The sequence below is a fragment of the Neofelis nebulosa genome, chromosome 11 (assembly GCF_028018385.1).
Source record: "Neofelis nebulosa isolate mNeoNeb1 chromosome 11, mNeoNeb1.pri, whole genome shotgun sequence".
Taxonomy (NCBI): Eukaryota; Metazoa; Chordata; class Mammalia; order Carnivora; family Felidae; genus Neofelis; species Neofelis nebulosa.
In genome coordinates, this window is record NC_080792.1 from 78,860,353 (window position 1) to 78,876,976 (window position 16,624).

General features: G+C 55.1%; 1 protein-coding gene across 1 annotated transcript; it reads right to left on the reverse strand.

The window, feature by feature from the left end:
* Positions 1-549: 549 nt before the first annotated feature.
* Positions 550-14,494, reverse strand: ACADS (acyl-CoA dehydrogenase short chain). The gene is made up of 10 exons (XM_058691085.1): positions 14,361-14,494; positions 12,645-12,808; positions 3,661-3,810; positions 3,311-3,422; positions 2,692-2,843; positions 2,221-2,391; positions 2,012-2,149; positions 1,741-1,836; positions 1,482-1,538; positions 550-1,322 (listed from the first exon to the last, which is right to left on the reverse strand). Exons 1-10 carry the CDS (start codon positions 14,404-14,406, stop codon positions 1,170-1,172), a joined length of 1,239 nt encoding a protein of 412 aa, XP_058547068.1. The 5' UTR covers positions 14,407-14,494; the 3' UTR covers positions 550-1,169.
* Between the last annotated feature and the right edge of the window lie 2,130 nt (positions 14,495-16,624).

Sequence of the window (16,624 nt, forward strand, 5' to 3'; positions counted from 1 at the left end):
AGATGGGTCACGGCTCCGCCTCCAGTTCCCTCCAGAGGCCTCACGGGGAGGGCCGACCCCGGCTCCTCTGAAATCTCTCTCTGTTCCGTTTTTCTTGCCGCAGCCTCATCACGTTGGACGGCAGTCGTTCAAAGCTGGGGACACCAGGCCCGTCACCGGCAGCTCCAGCACGGCCACCCTGAGCAAAGGACGCTGCTGAGGCCCCCCCTTCCACAGCCGGTCTTGCAGGCCTGTTGAGCTTTGCCCAGTCCCTGGTCCCCTCCCCACCCATCAGGCACCCTCCTTCCTCCTGCTCGGGGGCTGGGCCCAAGTATGGGCCCAGAGGCCCTGACCTGCCCTCCCTACCTGGTGGCCACTGTCCTAGCCCCTCACCCCAGCCCTGCATCTTCCTTAACTGAGTCAACCCTGCCTGGTCCCGGAGCCCTCCCGTGCAGACGGCCGCCCCTGCAGTCAGCCTTACACACGCGCACACACACACTCATACTCACAGGGGGCAGCAGAAGCCACCAGCGGGCCATCTCCCCAGCAGCACCCAGACAAGGACATGAGGACCAGAGCACAGGTATTCTTTATTAGTTTCCACACTCAATTGTCCCGAAGAGTGATTCGGAGCCCTTCCCACACAAAGTACAGGGTTATGGGGCGCCAGGTCCTCCACAGTCACCCAGCCACACAGCCTTCCCGAGACGTCCCTGGGAACCCCGAGGAGAACACAACTTGTGCTACAATGAGGCCCGGTCATTCTGGCCCCCAGCCCACTCCTCCCCCGACTCCCGACCTCAGGGAGAGGAGCAGACACTGCCAAGAGCCTGTCCCACCTGAGAAAGGAAATGGGGGCCCCATGGTGGTAACTCAGCCGCCAGGAGGCCAGGTCCACTCAGATAAAGAAAACAAGGCACGGTTGTGAAAAGGAAGCAGAGCCAAAAAACCGAGCTGAAGATGGGTGTCCTCTGATGCTGGCCACCGCCCCTCACCTTTCCTTTCTCCCAGACTTAACCCCCAGGCAGTCTGGTCTGGGGCGGGCAGAGTGAGGGCAACAGGTGAATCCACAGCAGAAGGCAGGCACGCCCTCCCCCCCCCAGCATCCCTGATGGGAGCCAGGGCTAAGGCCTCATGGCTCCTGCCCCCTTCCCCTCGGGCCTCAGGTCAGCCTGGCACCTGAGTGGGGCTCAGCTCCGGTAGCTCTTGAGCAGGTGCCCAGCGATCACCAGCCTCTGGATCTCGCTGGTGCCTTCATAAATCTCAGTGATGCGCGCGTCGCGGTAGTGCCGTTCGGCCGGCATCTCTGTCACGTAGCCCATGCCACCCAGGATCTGGATGGCCTGCGGGGGAAAGCAGGGGATCGGGAGGGAAAAGGCCGTGTCAGGGGCGGGATCGGCCACAGTAAGGGACCAGCGAGGGAGGGGTAACCGGCCCACTTTCAGCTACTCAGTCCAGGGACCTCACACCCAGGCACCTCTTCATGCACCCAGGACACTCACCTGGTGGCTGATGGCAGTTGCAGCCTCCGACGCAGCCAGCTTGGCCATTGCTGCTTCCTAAGCACAGGGGACGGTGGGGTCAGAAACTACTTTGGGGAGGAGCCCCCAGCTCATGGCCCTTCAGCAAGGCCGGGCCTGGGGAGCCTCACCTTGAAGCAGTAAGCCTACGAGGCCCAAGGAAGCGGGGCCCCACCCGGACTTCTCCCTCGGCACACCAAAGCTCTGGGCCATGCCCAGGGACCCCCCTTGCCACAGGCACCTTGGTAAAAGGCTTCTTGTTAGCCTTCAACATGGCAGCACGCCAGGTCAGCAGCCGGGCACTCTCCAGGGCCAGGGCCATGTCCGCCAGCTTGAACTGCAAGAACCCAGCCCCGCCTCAGTCAGTGGCCGCCCCACCCCCCACCCCTCCCTCCCAGGACAAGAGGGAGGAGGAGGGAGAGCCTGCAAGCAGGTAAAAGCTCACCTGGGAGCCGGAGAGGAAAGGCCGGGCTGCCCTCCCTCCGGCATCCAGGCTAGGCTCCACTCGTTACCTGGATGCTCTGGAGCTTGGTGAGGGGGGCCCCGAAGGCCTTGCGATTCTCGGCATAGTTCACGGCACAATCGAGGGCGGCCTGGGCGATCCCCAGGGCCTGGGCGGCAATGCCAATGCGCCCCATGTCCAGGGTTTGCTGTGGGGAAGGCCCCGGTCAGTGGCTGGCCAGCGGGGCCCCAGAGCCCCTGCCCCCACTGCCGGGCTCACCATGGCTATCTTGAAGCCCATCCCCAGCTCCCCCAGCAGGTTGTCCTTGGGGATGCGACAGTCCTCAAAGATGAGGTTGGCCGTGGATGAGGCCCGGATGCCCAGCTTGTCTTCCTTCTTCCCCAGCGTGAGCCCAGGCGTCGGCATGGGAACCAAGAAGGCACTGATGCCCTGCGAGGCATACCCAGCGAGGTTCTCAGGGGTTGGCCCAGGCCACACCCCTTGATCCCCCACCAGACACCGAGCAGCCCCTTCCCTCCCTCAGATCTCAGGCCGGGACGCCCTCTGCTGGCCTCCCTGGGGGTGGTGCAGACTCCAGCCTCAGGCCAACAACCGGCCAGAGAGGGGAAGGGGCAGCCCCAAGGTGGCCAAGAGCAGAACAGCTCCACGGAGCCGACGGGATTCGGGTGAAGAAACTGAGAAAGGTCTGCATCCCGGAGGTCTCATCGACCCTCCCCCTGGGGTCCCCACCTTGTTGTGCAAGGATCTGTCTGTGCTGGCAAAGACCACGGTGGCGGAGGCCTCCCACGCGTTGGTGATCCAGGCCTTGGTGCCGTTCAGGACCCACGAGTCGCCCTCCGCTCGGGCGGTGGTGGAGGCGGCTCCTGCGTCGCTGCCATTCCCTGCCCCATGCACAGACTCAGAATCCACCGCCTCCACCCCGCAAAGGGCGCTGCCACCAGCAAGCAGGGGACCCGGGCTCCCCCCCCCCCCCCCCCCCCCGCTTGTGAGCACGAGGCCCCTGCCACCTGGCCTCCAAAGAATCAGGGTTCTGGCTCCTAACAGAAAGCTCCCAGGTCACACCAGCTCCCAGAGTCCTCGGAGACTAGTCCAGGAGGGGAGGAGGGTGGCACAGCAGGGCGTCTTCACCCCGAAGGGACCCCAGAGCCAGGCATCCCTCTGGCTCAGCTGAGGTGACTGCGTGCTCCTTGATCGCTCCCAGGCGGCCCGCACGGAAGACCTGTGCCCTCGCCTCTCATGGGCCCCCCTCCTGCCTCTGCCCTGGGGGGACAACCCAGCTCCAACCCAAGTCCGTCACTCTGACCCTGAGGTGAGGGGATGGGGGCCGACCGCTGTCCCACCGTGGTACCTGGTTCACTGAGTGCAAAGCAGCCAATTTTGTCACCACCGGTAAAAGGGGTAATCCACAGCTGCTTCTGCTCCTTGGAGCCGAACTTCAGGAGAGGCCCCAAGTAGAGGGACTGGAGGGGGTGGGCACGGGGAGGAGGTCAGAGGCCACCTGCCTGCCTGTGGACCCCACCCCAAGACCTGTTCTCTCCAGGGCCCTACCTGAAAGGACCAAGCCCAGAGGAGGTTGGGGGCTGGGCACCAAGGCCTGGCTGTGCCCAGGGTGCCTGGACACATGGCCAGAGTGCCCACCTGCCCACGGGAGCCTCCCCTCCACCTGTGTGTCCCAGGGACCCAGGAGAGGGAACTCACGTTGTTGACACTCATGATGACTCCTGTAGAGGCACAGCCCCGACTGATCTCCTCCACGGCAATGGCATAGGCCAGGTAATCAAGGCCGGCACCATTTAGCTCCTCGGGCACATCCATGGCCAGAAGCCCGAGCTCGCCCATCTTCTTCACCTGGCCCCAAGGAAGGATGTCATGGCAAGGGCCGTCGGGTGAGAACCCCTTAGCTCCTGAGCTGGTGTCTGCAGAAACAGGCCATGTGGCCCCATCCACCCACCCCATGATGCCCGAATCCAGACACTGAAGACCCAGCCTCAGCTGAGGTCTGCACGACAGCACCGTGGACAGAAGCTGTTGTGCCCCCACACTCCACACTGGCTCACCTCTGTGTCTGCAGCCACAGCCAGCGAGCAGGCAGAAGGTACAGAAAGCCTTCAGGGGCCTCCAAGGTAAGGAGCAGGGCAGCGTAGTGTCATACTGACCTTCTCAGCCCCACGCACATACTCTGCCGCCCCACCACAGGGTCTTTGCACATGCTGTTTCCGATCATTTGCAAATGAGTTGTTGCGGCCTCCTTCCTTTCAGACCTCAGCTCGAGCCTCGCTTCTTCCAGCTGCCGTCTCTGTCCTCTAAATGCGTGCCCTCCCAGAATCTCCGCCTTTCCAATGCGGCGCTTAGGCGGGTGCAGGTTCACACCTATTACTCCGCTGGTTTCGGTTACGATCCTTCTCCCTGACCGTGACGGCAGAGACTGCTGTCTGCCCACTGTGCTATTCCCAGTGCCCGTGAAAGAGCGAATAAGTGGTAAGAGTTTGGAATTTCTGATGCAGAACAACAATACTAGTAATGGTCAACCATCAAGTGACTACTACGTGCCCAGCTCTGCATCTGAGTCTTTCCAGAGCTCAGACACATGAAGCAACCTGCTCGGGGCCAGAGCCCCGAGGCAGTGCAGCTGGACTGCACCCCGGGCCGTGACCCCAGGGCCATAACCAGCTCAGCACACCACCCAGCTCTGCTCCTCTGACCTGGGACGAACTGCCTACCCTCCGTCAGCCTGCTTTCCTTCTGCCCAACGGCGACCACACACAACCTACCGAGCTTCAAAAAGAAGCAAATAAAACCAAGTGACTGTGGGGAGCAGCAGGGGTGGGGGGCGGGGGGTGGGGGGAGGAGAAGGGCACCGTTGCTTTCCACGAGCCCCTCTATGTCACTAGATTCTTGTAACCGTGTTCTTACGTTATTTTAACTTAAAAGAAGCAAACATAAGAATGTTCACAATATCTTCTCACTTTTCTATAATATTATTTCCATGATTATAAAATTGTTACACTTCCTCTGCAAATAGGATCTTCGTCACAGAACTGTTTGAGGACTGAGACAATATATATAAAATGCTGAGCCCAGTGCCGGGCACAAGCTGATCAGTGAATGGCACTTACTATCATTAAGTAGCTGACAAGTTGGCATCCGGACAAGAATGGATGGGAGGAGGGGCACTTCCATAACGATCTGTGCGCCCCTCTATGAATCTCTTACCAGATTCTGCCTTGAACCGCTCCTGGGGAGACTCTCCTGTAAGACTCCACACCTGGGGTGACCTTACTCCCCTCCGCCACTCCAGAAAGACCGCAAGTGTCTGCCGAAAGGCAGTGAGCTGCAGAGCCGCAACTGCAATGAAGCTCTGCAGCCACAGGGGGGCGAGATGGGTGGGAGGCTCTGCAGGTGAGATTAAGGCTGGTGAGATGGGGGTTACCCTGGATTACCCAGGGGGGCCCAATGTCATCTCCAGGGTCCTTACAAGGGAAAGAGGGAGACAGGAGGGTCGGAGAACGAGAGGTGACAATGGAAGCAGACGTCAGAGGGACCCGAGCGCCGCCTGGAGGGGGTCATGAGCTGGGAGTGCAGGTGGCCTCCGTGTGCTAGATGCTGTGGAGCCGTGGAGGCAAGGAGATGGCCCCTTCTCTGGAGCCGCCAGAAGGAAGCGCCCGGCCAGCATGCGGCTCTCAGCCCAGCGGGTCCCACATCAGGTTTTTTGATCTCCAGGAGCTGTCAGATAATAACGTGGTGTCGTTTCTTTTTTTTTTTTTTTTTTTTAATATATGAAATTTATTGTCAAATTGGTTTCCATACAACACCCAGTGCTCATCCCAAAAGGTGCTCTCTTCAATACCCATCACCCACCCTCCCCTCGCTCCCACCCCCCATCAACCCTCAGTTTGTTCTCAGTTTTTAACAGTCTCCTATGCTTTGGCTCTCTCCCACTCTAACCTCTTTTTTTTTTTTTTTTCCTTCCCCTCCCCCATGGGTTTCTGTTAAGTTTCTCAGGATCCACATAAGAGTGAAACCATATGGTATCTGTCTTTCTCTGTATGGCTTATTTCACTTAGCATCGCACTCTCCAGTTCCATCCACGTTGCTACAAAAGGCCATATTTCATTCTTTCTCATTGCCACGTAGTACTCCATTGTGTATATAAACCACAATTTCTTTATCCATTCATCAGTTGATGGACATTTAGGCTCTTTCCAGAATTTGGCTATTGTTGAGAGTGCTGCTATAAACATTGGGGTACAAGTGCCCCTATGCATCAGTACTCCTGTATCCCTTGGGTACATTCCTCGCAGTGCTATTGCTGGGTCATAGGGTAGGTCTATTTTTAATTTTCTGAGGAACCTCCACACTGCTTTCCAGAGCGGCTGCACCAATTTGCATTCCCACCAACAGTGCAAGAGGGTTCCCGTTTCTCCACATCCTCTCCAGCATCTATAGTCTCCTGATTTGTTCATTTTAGCCACTCTGACTGGCGTGAGGTGATATCTGAGTGTGGTTTTGATTTGTATTTCCCTGATAAGGAGCGACGTTGAACATCTTTTCATGTGCCTGTTGGCCATCCGGATGTCTTCTTTAGAGAAGTGTCTATTCATGTTTTCTGCCCATTTCTTCACTGGGTTATTTGTTTTTCGGGTGTGGAGTTGGGTGAGCTCTTTATAGATTTTGGATACTAGCCCTTTGTCCGATATGTCATTTGCAAATATCTTTTCCCATTCCGTTGGTTGCCTTTTAGTTTTGTTGGTTGTTTCCTTTGCTGTGCAGAAGCTTTTTATCCTCATAAGGTCCCAGTAATTCATTTTTGCTTTTAATTCCCTTGCCTTTGGGGATGTGTCGAGTAAGAGATTGCTACGGCTGAGGTCAGAGAGGTCTTTTCCTGCTTTCTCCTCTAGGGTTTGGATGGTTTCCTGTCTCACATTCAGGTCCTTTATCCATTTTGAGTTTATTTTTGTGAATGGTGTGAGAAAGTGATCTAGTTTCAACCTTCTGCATGTTGCTGTCCAGTTCTCCCAGCACCATTTGTTAAAGAGACTGTCTTTTTTCCATTGGATGTTCTTTCCTGCTTTGTCAAAGATGAGTTGGCCATACGTTTGTGGGTCTAGTTCTGGGGTTTCTATTCTATTCCATTGATCTATGTGTCTGTTTTTGTGCCAACGTGGTGTCGTTTCAAGCCGCTAGTCTGTGGACACCAGCAAGAGGAAACTAAAAGACGGTGATAAAGTACCCAGAGGCACCAGGGATGTGTCATTTCGAGAACTGCTGAAAAGACAAATGTTCTGTGCTGACCGCACACCTGCTGTCAGAGGGGGGCGGCGGCCTGCTCCGAGATGCTGTATCGCTTCAGCAGGTGGGAAGCACCCGGCGGGGGGCGGGGGGGGGGGGGTGCAAGGCAGAGTGACCTACGCGGGGCTGTATCTGAACCCATGTGGGGCCTCACAGGACGCTGTGCCAGCACGAGCGTGGCCTCCAAACAGAAACCATCAGACCCACACCTGAAGGTAGCCAACTCACCCACGCCAGGGGGAGAAATGGCATTTTGTTAAAGGCATGTGGTGCCGGGTTAGGGGTCCGGGCCACACTCCACCAGGTGCCGGAAACACGCAGGCCTCCAGGACGCATGCGCGAGCCTAGAAGGGCACCCCGCTGGAAGGCTCTCTCTGGCCTACCGGCAAAACTGCCCCACGCTACCTACCAGTGCCACCCAACCTCCTCCTCATGCCACAGCCCTTCCGGGTTCGGCCCGGAAGAAAGGTCGGATTAGTCCAACGTCCCACAACTCCACCTCGTCCCCGGAAACAAAAAGGAAACCCAAATCCCAGGTGGGGTTCCAGGACGCAAGGAATCAAGCCAAGTCTACGCTACAAGGAAGCCAGAGTTCCGGGCACTCTCCCCTCTGCAGCGCCTCCCACTGGCTATCCAGGCAGCTGTCACTGTAGGAGATCACTGTACCCCTGACGGGTCCATTCCTCTTGAGAGTCTCACCCATGTCCCCTCCTCCCCCACCTCCTGCCATCAGTGTCTGCTTGAAAAACCTCCAGCCCCAACATGCTTGAGGGCAGGCACTCACCCACACCAGGCCCAGAGCCTGCACACAGCCAGGTTCCCCCAGTTTCACCAGGGATCCCTGGGGCCTGGGGCTGCCCTTTCCAACCTTTCTATTCTGAAGCAGATCGTGAGAACTCTGGCAAAAGGGTACGGCCAGAGGCAGGAATGTTCTAGGAACAACACGGAGGCAGAAGCAGTAATGGCCGCGAGGTGCGATCACCCAAATGTGTCCTGGAAAAGAGACCGGCATCGAGGGAAAGAACCAGCGGGGCCGTGGAAAGAACACGCAGTATCATCAAAAAGAGAAAGAAAGCAGGGCCAAGATGGAAAGCAGCAGAAACAGAAAGAACACGTGTCCAGTGGTAGAAATCGTTTCCGATCTAAGTGCGCGGATGGCCACCAGCTACCAGCAGAGGGGCCTGGGCTTCAGAGTCGTCCCAAGGGGAACCTCCCGGAGCTACTCATATGGCCACCCTCGGTCTCTTGTGTCTGGGAGCCAGACCTGCAACCCAAAGAGAGGCACCAGCCCCGACAAGGCCAAGCCTACTGGTCTCCAAACTCCCAAGACGCGAGAAAGAGTAACACCCCTTTCCTGGTTGCGACAGAACGAGCCTTCGGCACCGCCTGCCTTGGGTTTGGGAGACGCTGAGCAGGTACTTCATATAAAGTCAATGCCTCAAGTCGCCTCTAGAGCTCACATTTTTACAAATCAAATGGATCCTAAGTATGTGTGTGCTCACTAGAGCCCAAACTAATCCCCTTAGAAGAATCAAATCTCCCAGCCTGTTGGAGATTGGCTGCGTATCCGAGGGAAAGAGGCCCTGTTGGCCACCGCCTCTAGTGTCCGCTGTCGGCTCGTGGGTACTCTGAGCTGATGCAGCAAGGACATTCGGGGCTACCTGACAGCTGGGCGACCATCTGCTGAAGGACGAGCACTCATTGAGAGCAAAGTGTTGTGTGCACGGGGACGTGCAAACACAAATGGGAGCTCACTGCCTGCAACATCCGTGCTGGAAGACATACGCCCGGCGATGTGCTGGGCACAACCAGGATCATGGGTTATGAACGGGATGCTCCCGAACACAGACCGATGAAGTTTGCTTGAGACACATGGGAGGTGGCAATCAGGACACATTTCCAGGGTGGAATTAACAAGAGTCGGTGGCTATGAGGAAGAAGAAAATGGGGTAGGGCCCTAGAGGCTTCTATGTGGCTAACCAGGTCAGCGTAGCACCATCACCTGCCAGGGCATGAAAAAGACGAGGTGTTGCACCTGGTCTATTAAAGTTATTCAATAAACAGTCACTGAGTGAAGAAGAAATGGGGCTCAGTTTTGTTTTGTTTTGTATGCTCCACACCCAACAGGGGGCTTGAACTCGTGACCCTGAGATCAAGAGTCACGTGCTCTCCTGACTGAGCCAGCCAGGCGCCCGGGCTCAGTTTTCTACACATAAAGTTTGGTGAGTCCAAAATCAGTTGAAACACCATTTTATTTCTTGCTTCCCTTTATGACAAAATAACATTGTAAGTTTATATTTACACCCTTTTTTCTTCTTCTTTCTTTTTTTTTTGGTTTGGACCCAGGAAGAATGAAGTTGAACTTAGGTTCCCAAACCAGCCAAGTAACCAGAAATTGGCACCAGCCTTCCACCTAATAGTTGGTCTGCCTCCCCCAATTCTTCTCCCCTTGACCCTTCCCCCATAAACCCACATTTCTGGGCGGTGGTGAAAAAATATTAGAAATCATTAACTAAGCATCTACTATAGGCCAGGCCGGGCTCAGGAGTCTATAGACTCCTACTGACTCTATAATGTGTGACTGGGAAGCAAGAAGCTTAACCCGTGGCTTCCGTTTTCATCTAAAAACCGAAGATAATTTAAGTAACTACCCCCAGAGTGTTGTGCTGAAGATGTAAGGCATAAGCACCTAGAATACGGTAACCCCTAAATGATAGTTATTCCTGTTCCTATGTCTATTTTATCTGGAAACACTAGTGGGATTATTATCTTGAATTCCGCAACCCGCCATATCCTCTGTGTGGCTAGAGCTCTGTTCCCTCTGCCCGCTTAAGCCCTGGCCTTCCTGCTGCAACTGGGAGATGAGCACCACCCCCCCACTCCCCGAAACACAGAGAGGGAGGAAGCAAAAACCCAGCAGGCCTCCTCAATCTGTGGCCAAGGGAGGCCAGTACTGATTAACCTCCATAATCCCATCAGCCATCAAGACAAGCAGGGTGGTGGCAAAATCCGAAGATTTAGCACAACTCCTTCCTAGCTCTACAGCCCCAGGCAATTCAAACAACAGCTCCTTTGTCATCTATGAAAAGGGGATAACAACAGCAGGACTCGGGACGATTTGGTGACATCACAGACATGAAAACACCCTGACCGACACAGACCCAAATACAGATGCCATCGTGACTCTGAGCCATGGCCGTGCATTCGGCAGATCCTGATGAGCTGCCCCCACCTGCCAGGGGGAAGGAGGCTGCCTGCCGCCCATGGTCTCCTCCCTCCATACCTGTGTCTGCCCCTATTCCGGAGGGTTAGCTTGAAAAATAGCCAGCACCAGGAAGCAGGGAGGAGACTATAAAGCCAGAGGATTAGTTCAAAGGAGCTTCTCAAAAAGTCTGTTTCTATTGCCAGCTTTCTTGCCCAGAGCAAATCTGTCTGTAATATTAGTAAGAATTTGAGGGAATGTAGGAATAGGATAGGAAAAGTAAATCAAGCCGACTGTCTTTTGGTAAGAAAAGCCCCAGCACACAGCCACGCTCACATAACCGCTCTGGGGAGAGCGCCTCTGAGCTCTTCCTGCTTGTCAATGTCATCCGCTCACTCCCATCCTCTGTCTGCAGAGAGATGGCGTTTGTTTACATCTCCATTAACGGCACTGAAAGATGAAGGGAAACTGCCAGATAAGGTTACTGAGAGCAGGGCATGTGGGTACAGAGGGCAGAAGGGCAGCTTAGACCTTTGATGGGAATATTCCCAACTAGAAGGGGGCTTCCCTGCCTGCCAGCAGGGCTTCTGGAACAACCACGTGGATAGTGTGGATGGAGAAGGGTTTTGGAGCCAGCCAGACTTGGGATATGAAGTCTAGCACCACAGATCAGTAACCCTGGAAAATCACTTTACCTCTGCCTCAAATTTCTCAACGTAATGGTATTAATAATAGCTACCATTTCCCAAGGGCCAGGAGGCACCAGAATTTGACAGGCATTACCCCACTTAATCCTTGTAAGCATTCTAGAAGCAAAATGGAGATTAGACTTGCAGGTGAGGACGTCCTCAGGACTAGACTAAGAAGGTGCGCATGAAGTACTCAACAACTCAAAAGTTATCCCCCTGATGCCAGTGCCCAGAATGCCAGGTTCTACTATACCTGGAGCTCCCCAGGGACTGCCACGGTTCTAAGCACAGTGCCCAATATGCTGTGATCAGCACAGTATTTTCTAAGCTGGAAAAGTGGCCCCAGAGCCCAGAAGACATGGATGGCAACTCTTGAACTCCTTAAGAGTGAAAAAAACAGGCCAAGAGAAGAGGCCAGAAAGGTTTCCTCTTTTACAAGTTATTTACTGAACAAATAGCTATTGGATATTTATACCATGTGCCACATGGCTTGCCAGACCCGGGAATACAGCAGGAACAGCTTTTTTTTTTTATTTTTTTTATTTATTTTTTTTTTTTTAAATTTTTTTTTCAACGTTTTTTATTTATTTTTGGGACAGAGAGAGACAGAGCATGAACGGGGAGGGGCAAAGAGAGAGCGAGGCACAGAATCGGAAACAGGCTCCAGGCTCCGAGCCATCAGCCCAGAGCCTGACGCGGGGCTCGAACTCACGGACCGCGAGATCGTGACCTGGCTGAAGTCGGACGCTTAACCGACTACGCCACCCAGGCGCCCCCAGCTTTTTTTTTTTAAAGTTTATTTACTGGAGGCGGTGGGGGGGGGGGGGTTGGCAGAGAGAGGGAGACAGAGAATCCCAAGCAGGGCCCTTGCTGTCAGCGCAGAGCCCGAAGTGGGGCTTGATCTCACAAACCGTGAGATCACGACCTGAGCTGAAATCAAGGGTTGGACGCTTAACCTCCTGAGTCACCCAGGCGCCCCTACGGCAGGAACATCTTAAACGTGAAATCACAGATGCGCCGACATCAAGGGAAAGAGCACTCGCACTCAGAGCTCCGGGTCTGGCGAAGAGCTGGGTCCCAGCCCTAGTTGTGCAACTCCCGAGCTCCGTGACCTGGGGCCCATTATTGAACCCTTGAGTCCCTCTGGGTTCACCAACCGCACAACCGGATGTATGATGCCAGTACCCTCACCTCACAGGGCTACGGTGAGACGCAGATGGGCTGGCACGCCTCAGAACCGTGCCAAGCACCCTGCAAGCGTTAACTCTTACTATAGGCACAAGGCCTGGCACGCAGTGAGCATGCCGACCACGCACCATTATTACTGTTATTCCAGAAGTTAAATCCAGGCCTCGTGCTGAACGAAGGAAACCTCCAGAACATTTTCTGGGTCCCAGGGTTCCTGGCTTGGGAGTCTCGGTGCCTCTGGCTGTCACTGTCCCCACACATCCAGGAGGAGCTGGCAGACCACCATCAGGGGCTGCTGAGGTTGGAACTCTCACCTGGGCTGTCGGGAAGCAATGCTCCTTGTCCACCTGGGCGGCAATGGGAACCAGCTCCTTCTTGGCAAATTCCCGGCACGTCTGACGCAGCATCTGGTGCATCTCGGGAAGTTCCACAGACTGGTAGATAGTATGCAACTGACGCCAGTCCCAAGGACGCAGAGCTGCCGGCAAGAACAGGTGTTGGTGGAAAGGGATTGCATCATCATCACCATCACAAACCAATGACTTGGTGGGCCTCCACCAGGAATGTCCCAAAGGACATGTGGCAACGTCTGGAAACAATTCTGGTTGTTACACCTGAAGAGCGAAATGCTACCGCTATGAACTGGGTAGGGGCCAGGGGTACTAACACCCTACCTACAATGTACAGGACAGATCCCACAACAAAGGATTATCTGCCCAGGGATGTCTGGGTGGCTCAGTCGGTTAAGCATCTGACTCTTGATTTTGGCTCAGGTCATGATCCTAGGGTTGTGGGATCGAGTTCTGCGGCCAGCTCCACGCTGAGTGTAGAGCCTGCTTAAGACTGTCTCTCAAAAAAAAAAAAAAGAAAAAAAAGATTCTGTCTCTCAGGGCACCTGAGTGGCTCAGTCAGTTAAGCATTGGACTCTTGATTTCAGCTCAGGTCATGATCTCACAGTTCCTGAGCTAGAGCCCCACATCGGGCTCTGTGTCTGCCCCTCCCCCACTCTCTCAAAATAAACATTAAAAAAATTTTTTTAATAGGAAAATAAAAAGTTTGTCTCTCCCTCCGCCCCCTACTCAGCTCACATTCACTCCCTATCTCTAAAATTTTTTTAAAAAGTACAAAATAAAAGAATCATCGGCCCAACATGTCAATAGTGCTGCTGTTCAGAAATGCACACCAACAGAATGCTTTCTCCACTTACTAAACACTTGGCACACAACTATCCCATTAGGACACTACTGGTAATAATAAGACAGCTTTGTGTCCTCAGGCAAGGATCTTAACTTCACTGGGTCTCAGTTCCCAGAAAATGTGGAGGCCAACAGCACTTAGCTCCTGGGGGTGGAAGGGGTAAAGATCCTGACTGTAGCACTCAGCACAGGGCCTGACAGAGACAGACCTCAATGGAGGGGGGGGGGGGGGGGGGGGGAGGTCCCCTTATTGCAGTCCTGCAGGGTGAGCTGGGTCTCTGGCCAGGCAAAGGAAGCCCTGGCCACGTGTGTCACTGCTGCTACAGGGAGAGAAAGAAGCTGGGAAAGGTGCAATGTGAAGCGCAGTGTGAAGACCTAACATCCACTGGGCACCATATGCCAAGCGCTGAACTGAGTGTGTTACACAGGCTGTGTCTGATTCAAACCTGTAACAACTCCCTGAGAACAGTAACACATTGGCGGGACCATTTTACCCACGCGCCCGCCAGACGAGGAGAACGGGCCGAGCGTCTCGTCCAAGGTCAAAGTCCCAGGGTCAGGGTTCAATCCCAGGCCTGGCTCGGGAGGAGGGACGCGCCCCGGACATGAGGGGGCGGGGAAATGACGCTCGGGGCGCTGATACGACTGCGAGTGCCGGACGGCAGGCGGGGGTCGGAACAGGAGCCGGGGCCGCGCAGGCGCCGGCAGCGGCCCAACTAGGGCGAAGGCCGCGCGCGCTCCCGAAGGGGGCGCCGCCCGCCCTCCCGCCGTTGCCGGGGAGAGCCCGGCCGGCCCGGGCCGCCGCCCCGCTGAGCGGAGCGGGAGCGCACCCACCTCGGAGGCTGGGGCCGCAGGCCCGGGCGAGCAGCGCAGCTGCCATGGACGCGAACACCGCCAACCTCCGACCGCAGGCGCGCGGGCTCCGGGCTGCGTGGGCGGGGCCGGAGGCGGGACGTCACGGGCTCCAGCCCCGGGGGCGGGGTCCGCCGCGGCTCTTTCCGGCCCCGCCTCCCTCCGGCTAGCGCAAACCGCACTCTCCGGGGGTCCCGCGGTCTCCGGTGTCCACGGACGTCCGTTCTCAAAACCCTTGGACGGTGGCCCACCTCTCCTAAAATCCAAGCCCGCAGCCTAAAATGCCCCATATGGCCACCCCCGCCCACTTCTCCCGCCCCAAGCCCACCATCCCCACCGGGCCCTCGCTGTCTTTGCTCTGGCCGCACAAGGCAGCTTTTCTGCAGCAGCTTTTCTGCAACAGCAGGGCTTGTTCCTGCCTCCGGGCCTTTGCAAGCCCTGTTCTTCTGCCCGGAATGCTCCGTCCCTCCATCCAGGCCTGACTCACTGAGGCCTGCCCTGACCACACATTCTCCATCCCAGCGTTTGTTTTCCTTATTCATGGCACCCACCATCTGACATCTCCAGTCCTCTCACTGGTCTGTGAACTCCAAGAAGCACAAGGGTCTCGGCTTGGTCTTGCTCTGGTGCTCAATATTCAGCCCCCGGGGAATCAGGTTGCCTGGGAGGGAGTTCTCCTTCCCCCAGCAGCTGTGGGGGGCGGGGGGGGGGGGGAGGGGGAGTAGGGATGTTACCCCCTTGTTCCGCTGTAGTTCCCATCTCACTCGCAGTTGTGGGGCACTGCTCCCGATGCCATGCATTTGGTCCTTAGCATCCGCCCCAGGACGCCTTCACCCTCCCCAGGAAACTGGCAATTCCAGTTGCTGACAAGGGTCTTCCCTTAGCACAAGTGTGTCAGACCTCCACACCCTCCCAAGCACCTACGCATCCCTCCATCCCTGTCTTTCTCCCGCTGTAACTCAGCCAGGCACCTGTCCGCAGCACTGACCCGCAGGTCAAAATTTGCCTTCCACCAAGGCCTTGCCCTGCCTCCCCGGAGATCAATGAAAAGATGTGGCAAAGTCCTTAATATGTTACCTTTCATTTAAAAGAAAGCCTCTAAATCCACAATACTTTAAAGCCAGATGAATGACTGTGGTTGGCAAATGCTCTGAGGCCTTCCTCACCTTTCTATTGGCCCACCTGAGCACCAGCACTGGGTGAAAGAAGACAGGAAAAAGCAGGAGAGGGGGAAATGAGTGAGTGAACAGAGGCCGATAATTGCTTTGGGTGCCACAGATCATCTAAACCAGACATACTTTACAATTGTATTGTCACCTCAGGGTTCCTGGGTGGCTCAGCTGGTTGAGCATCTGACTTCAGCTCAGGTCATGATCTCACAGCTCCTGAGTTCGATCCCCATGTCAGGCTCTGTGCTGGCAGCTCAGAGTCTGGAGCCTGCTTCAGATTGTGTCTCCCTCTCTCTGCCCCTCCCCTGTTCGTGCTCTAAGAATAAGTAAACATTGAAAAATTTTTTTAATTTAAAAAAATAAATAAAATTGTATTTTCACCTTAAACAAGAATGTTGTTTTATATTATAAGTAGGCAAATTTCCCAGTAGAGACAAAAACCAGACAATGGTTGCAGGAGGTTTGGGTGAAGGGAGGGAACTGCCCTTTGCCAACACCAGGAACTGAGGGAACTTTCTGGGGTGACGCAAAATCCCTGTATCAGATTGTGATGGGGTAATAAGATTGCGTACTCATCCAACTGTACTCTTAAACCAGGTCAATTTTACTGCAGTTAAAGTACACCTTAATAAGCCTAACTTTATTTTTTATTTTTTTTAAATGTTTATTTATTTTTGAGACAGAGAGAGACAGAGCATGAATGGGGGAGGGTGAGAGAGAGAGGGACACACAGAATCCGAAGCAGACTCCAGGCTCCGAGCTGTCAGCACAGAGCCCGACGCGGGGCTCGAACTCACGGACCGCGAGATCATGACCTGAGCCGAAGTCGGATGCTCAACCGACTGAGCCACCCAGGTGCCCCAATAAGCCTAACTTTAAAATACACAAATGTTTAATTCCCAAAGTCCCCCAGTGAAACAAAGCAAAAATATAAAATCTAAAGCCAAACACTGTTCCCTGTTCACCCTAGAAGCCACCTCTACTCATTATTTACAGAAAGGTCACATAAAGAAACTCAGAGCCCATTCCCACCCCACACCTGCTCCCCCCAGCAATGCAAAGGGCCCACTCAGGACA

Excerpts from the sequence above, each read along its gene's own strand:
- ACADS (XM_058691085.1), bottom strand. The coding sequence starts at position 14,406 with ATGGCAGCTGCGCTGCTCGCCCGGGCCTGCGGCCCCAGCCTCCGAG. Across the intron at positions 12,809-14,360 it reads CTGCGGCCCCAGCCTCCGAG|CTCTGCGTCCTTGGGACTGG; the intron begins GTGGGTGCGCTC and ends TCTTGCCGGCAG. Across the intron at positions 1,837-2,011 it reads CCAAGCTCCAGAGCATCCAG|TTCAAGCTGGCGGACATGGC; the intron begins GTAACGAGTGGA and ends GGGTTCTTGCAG.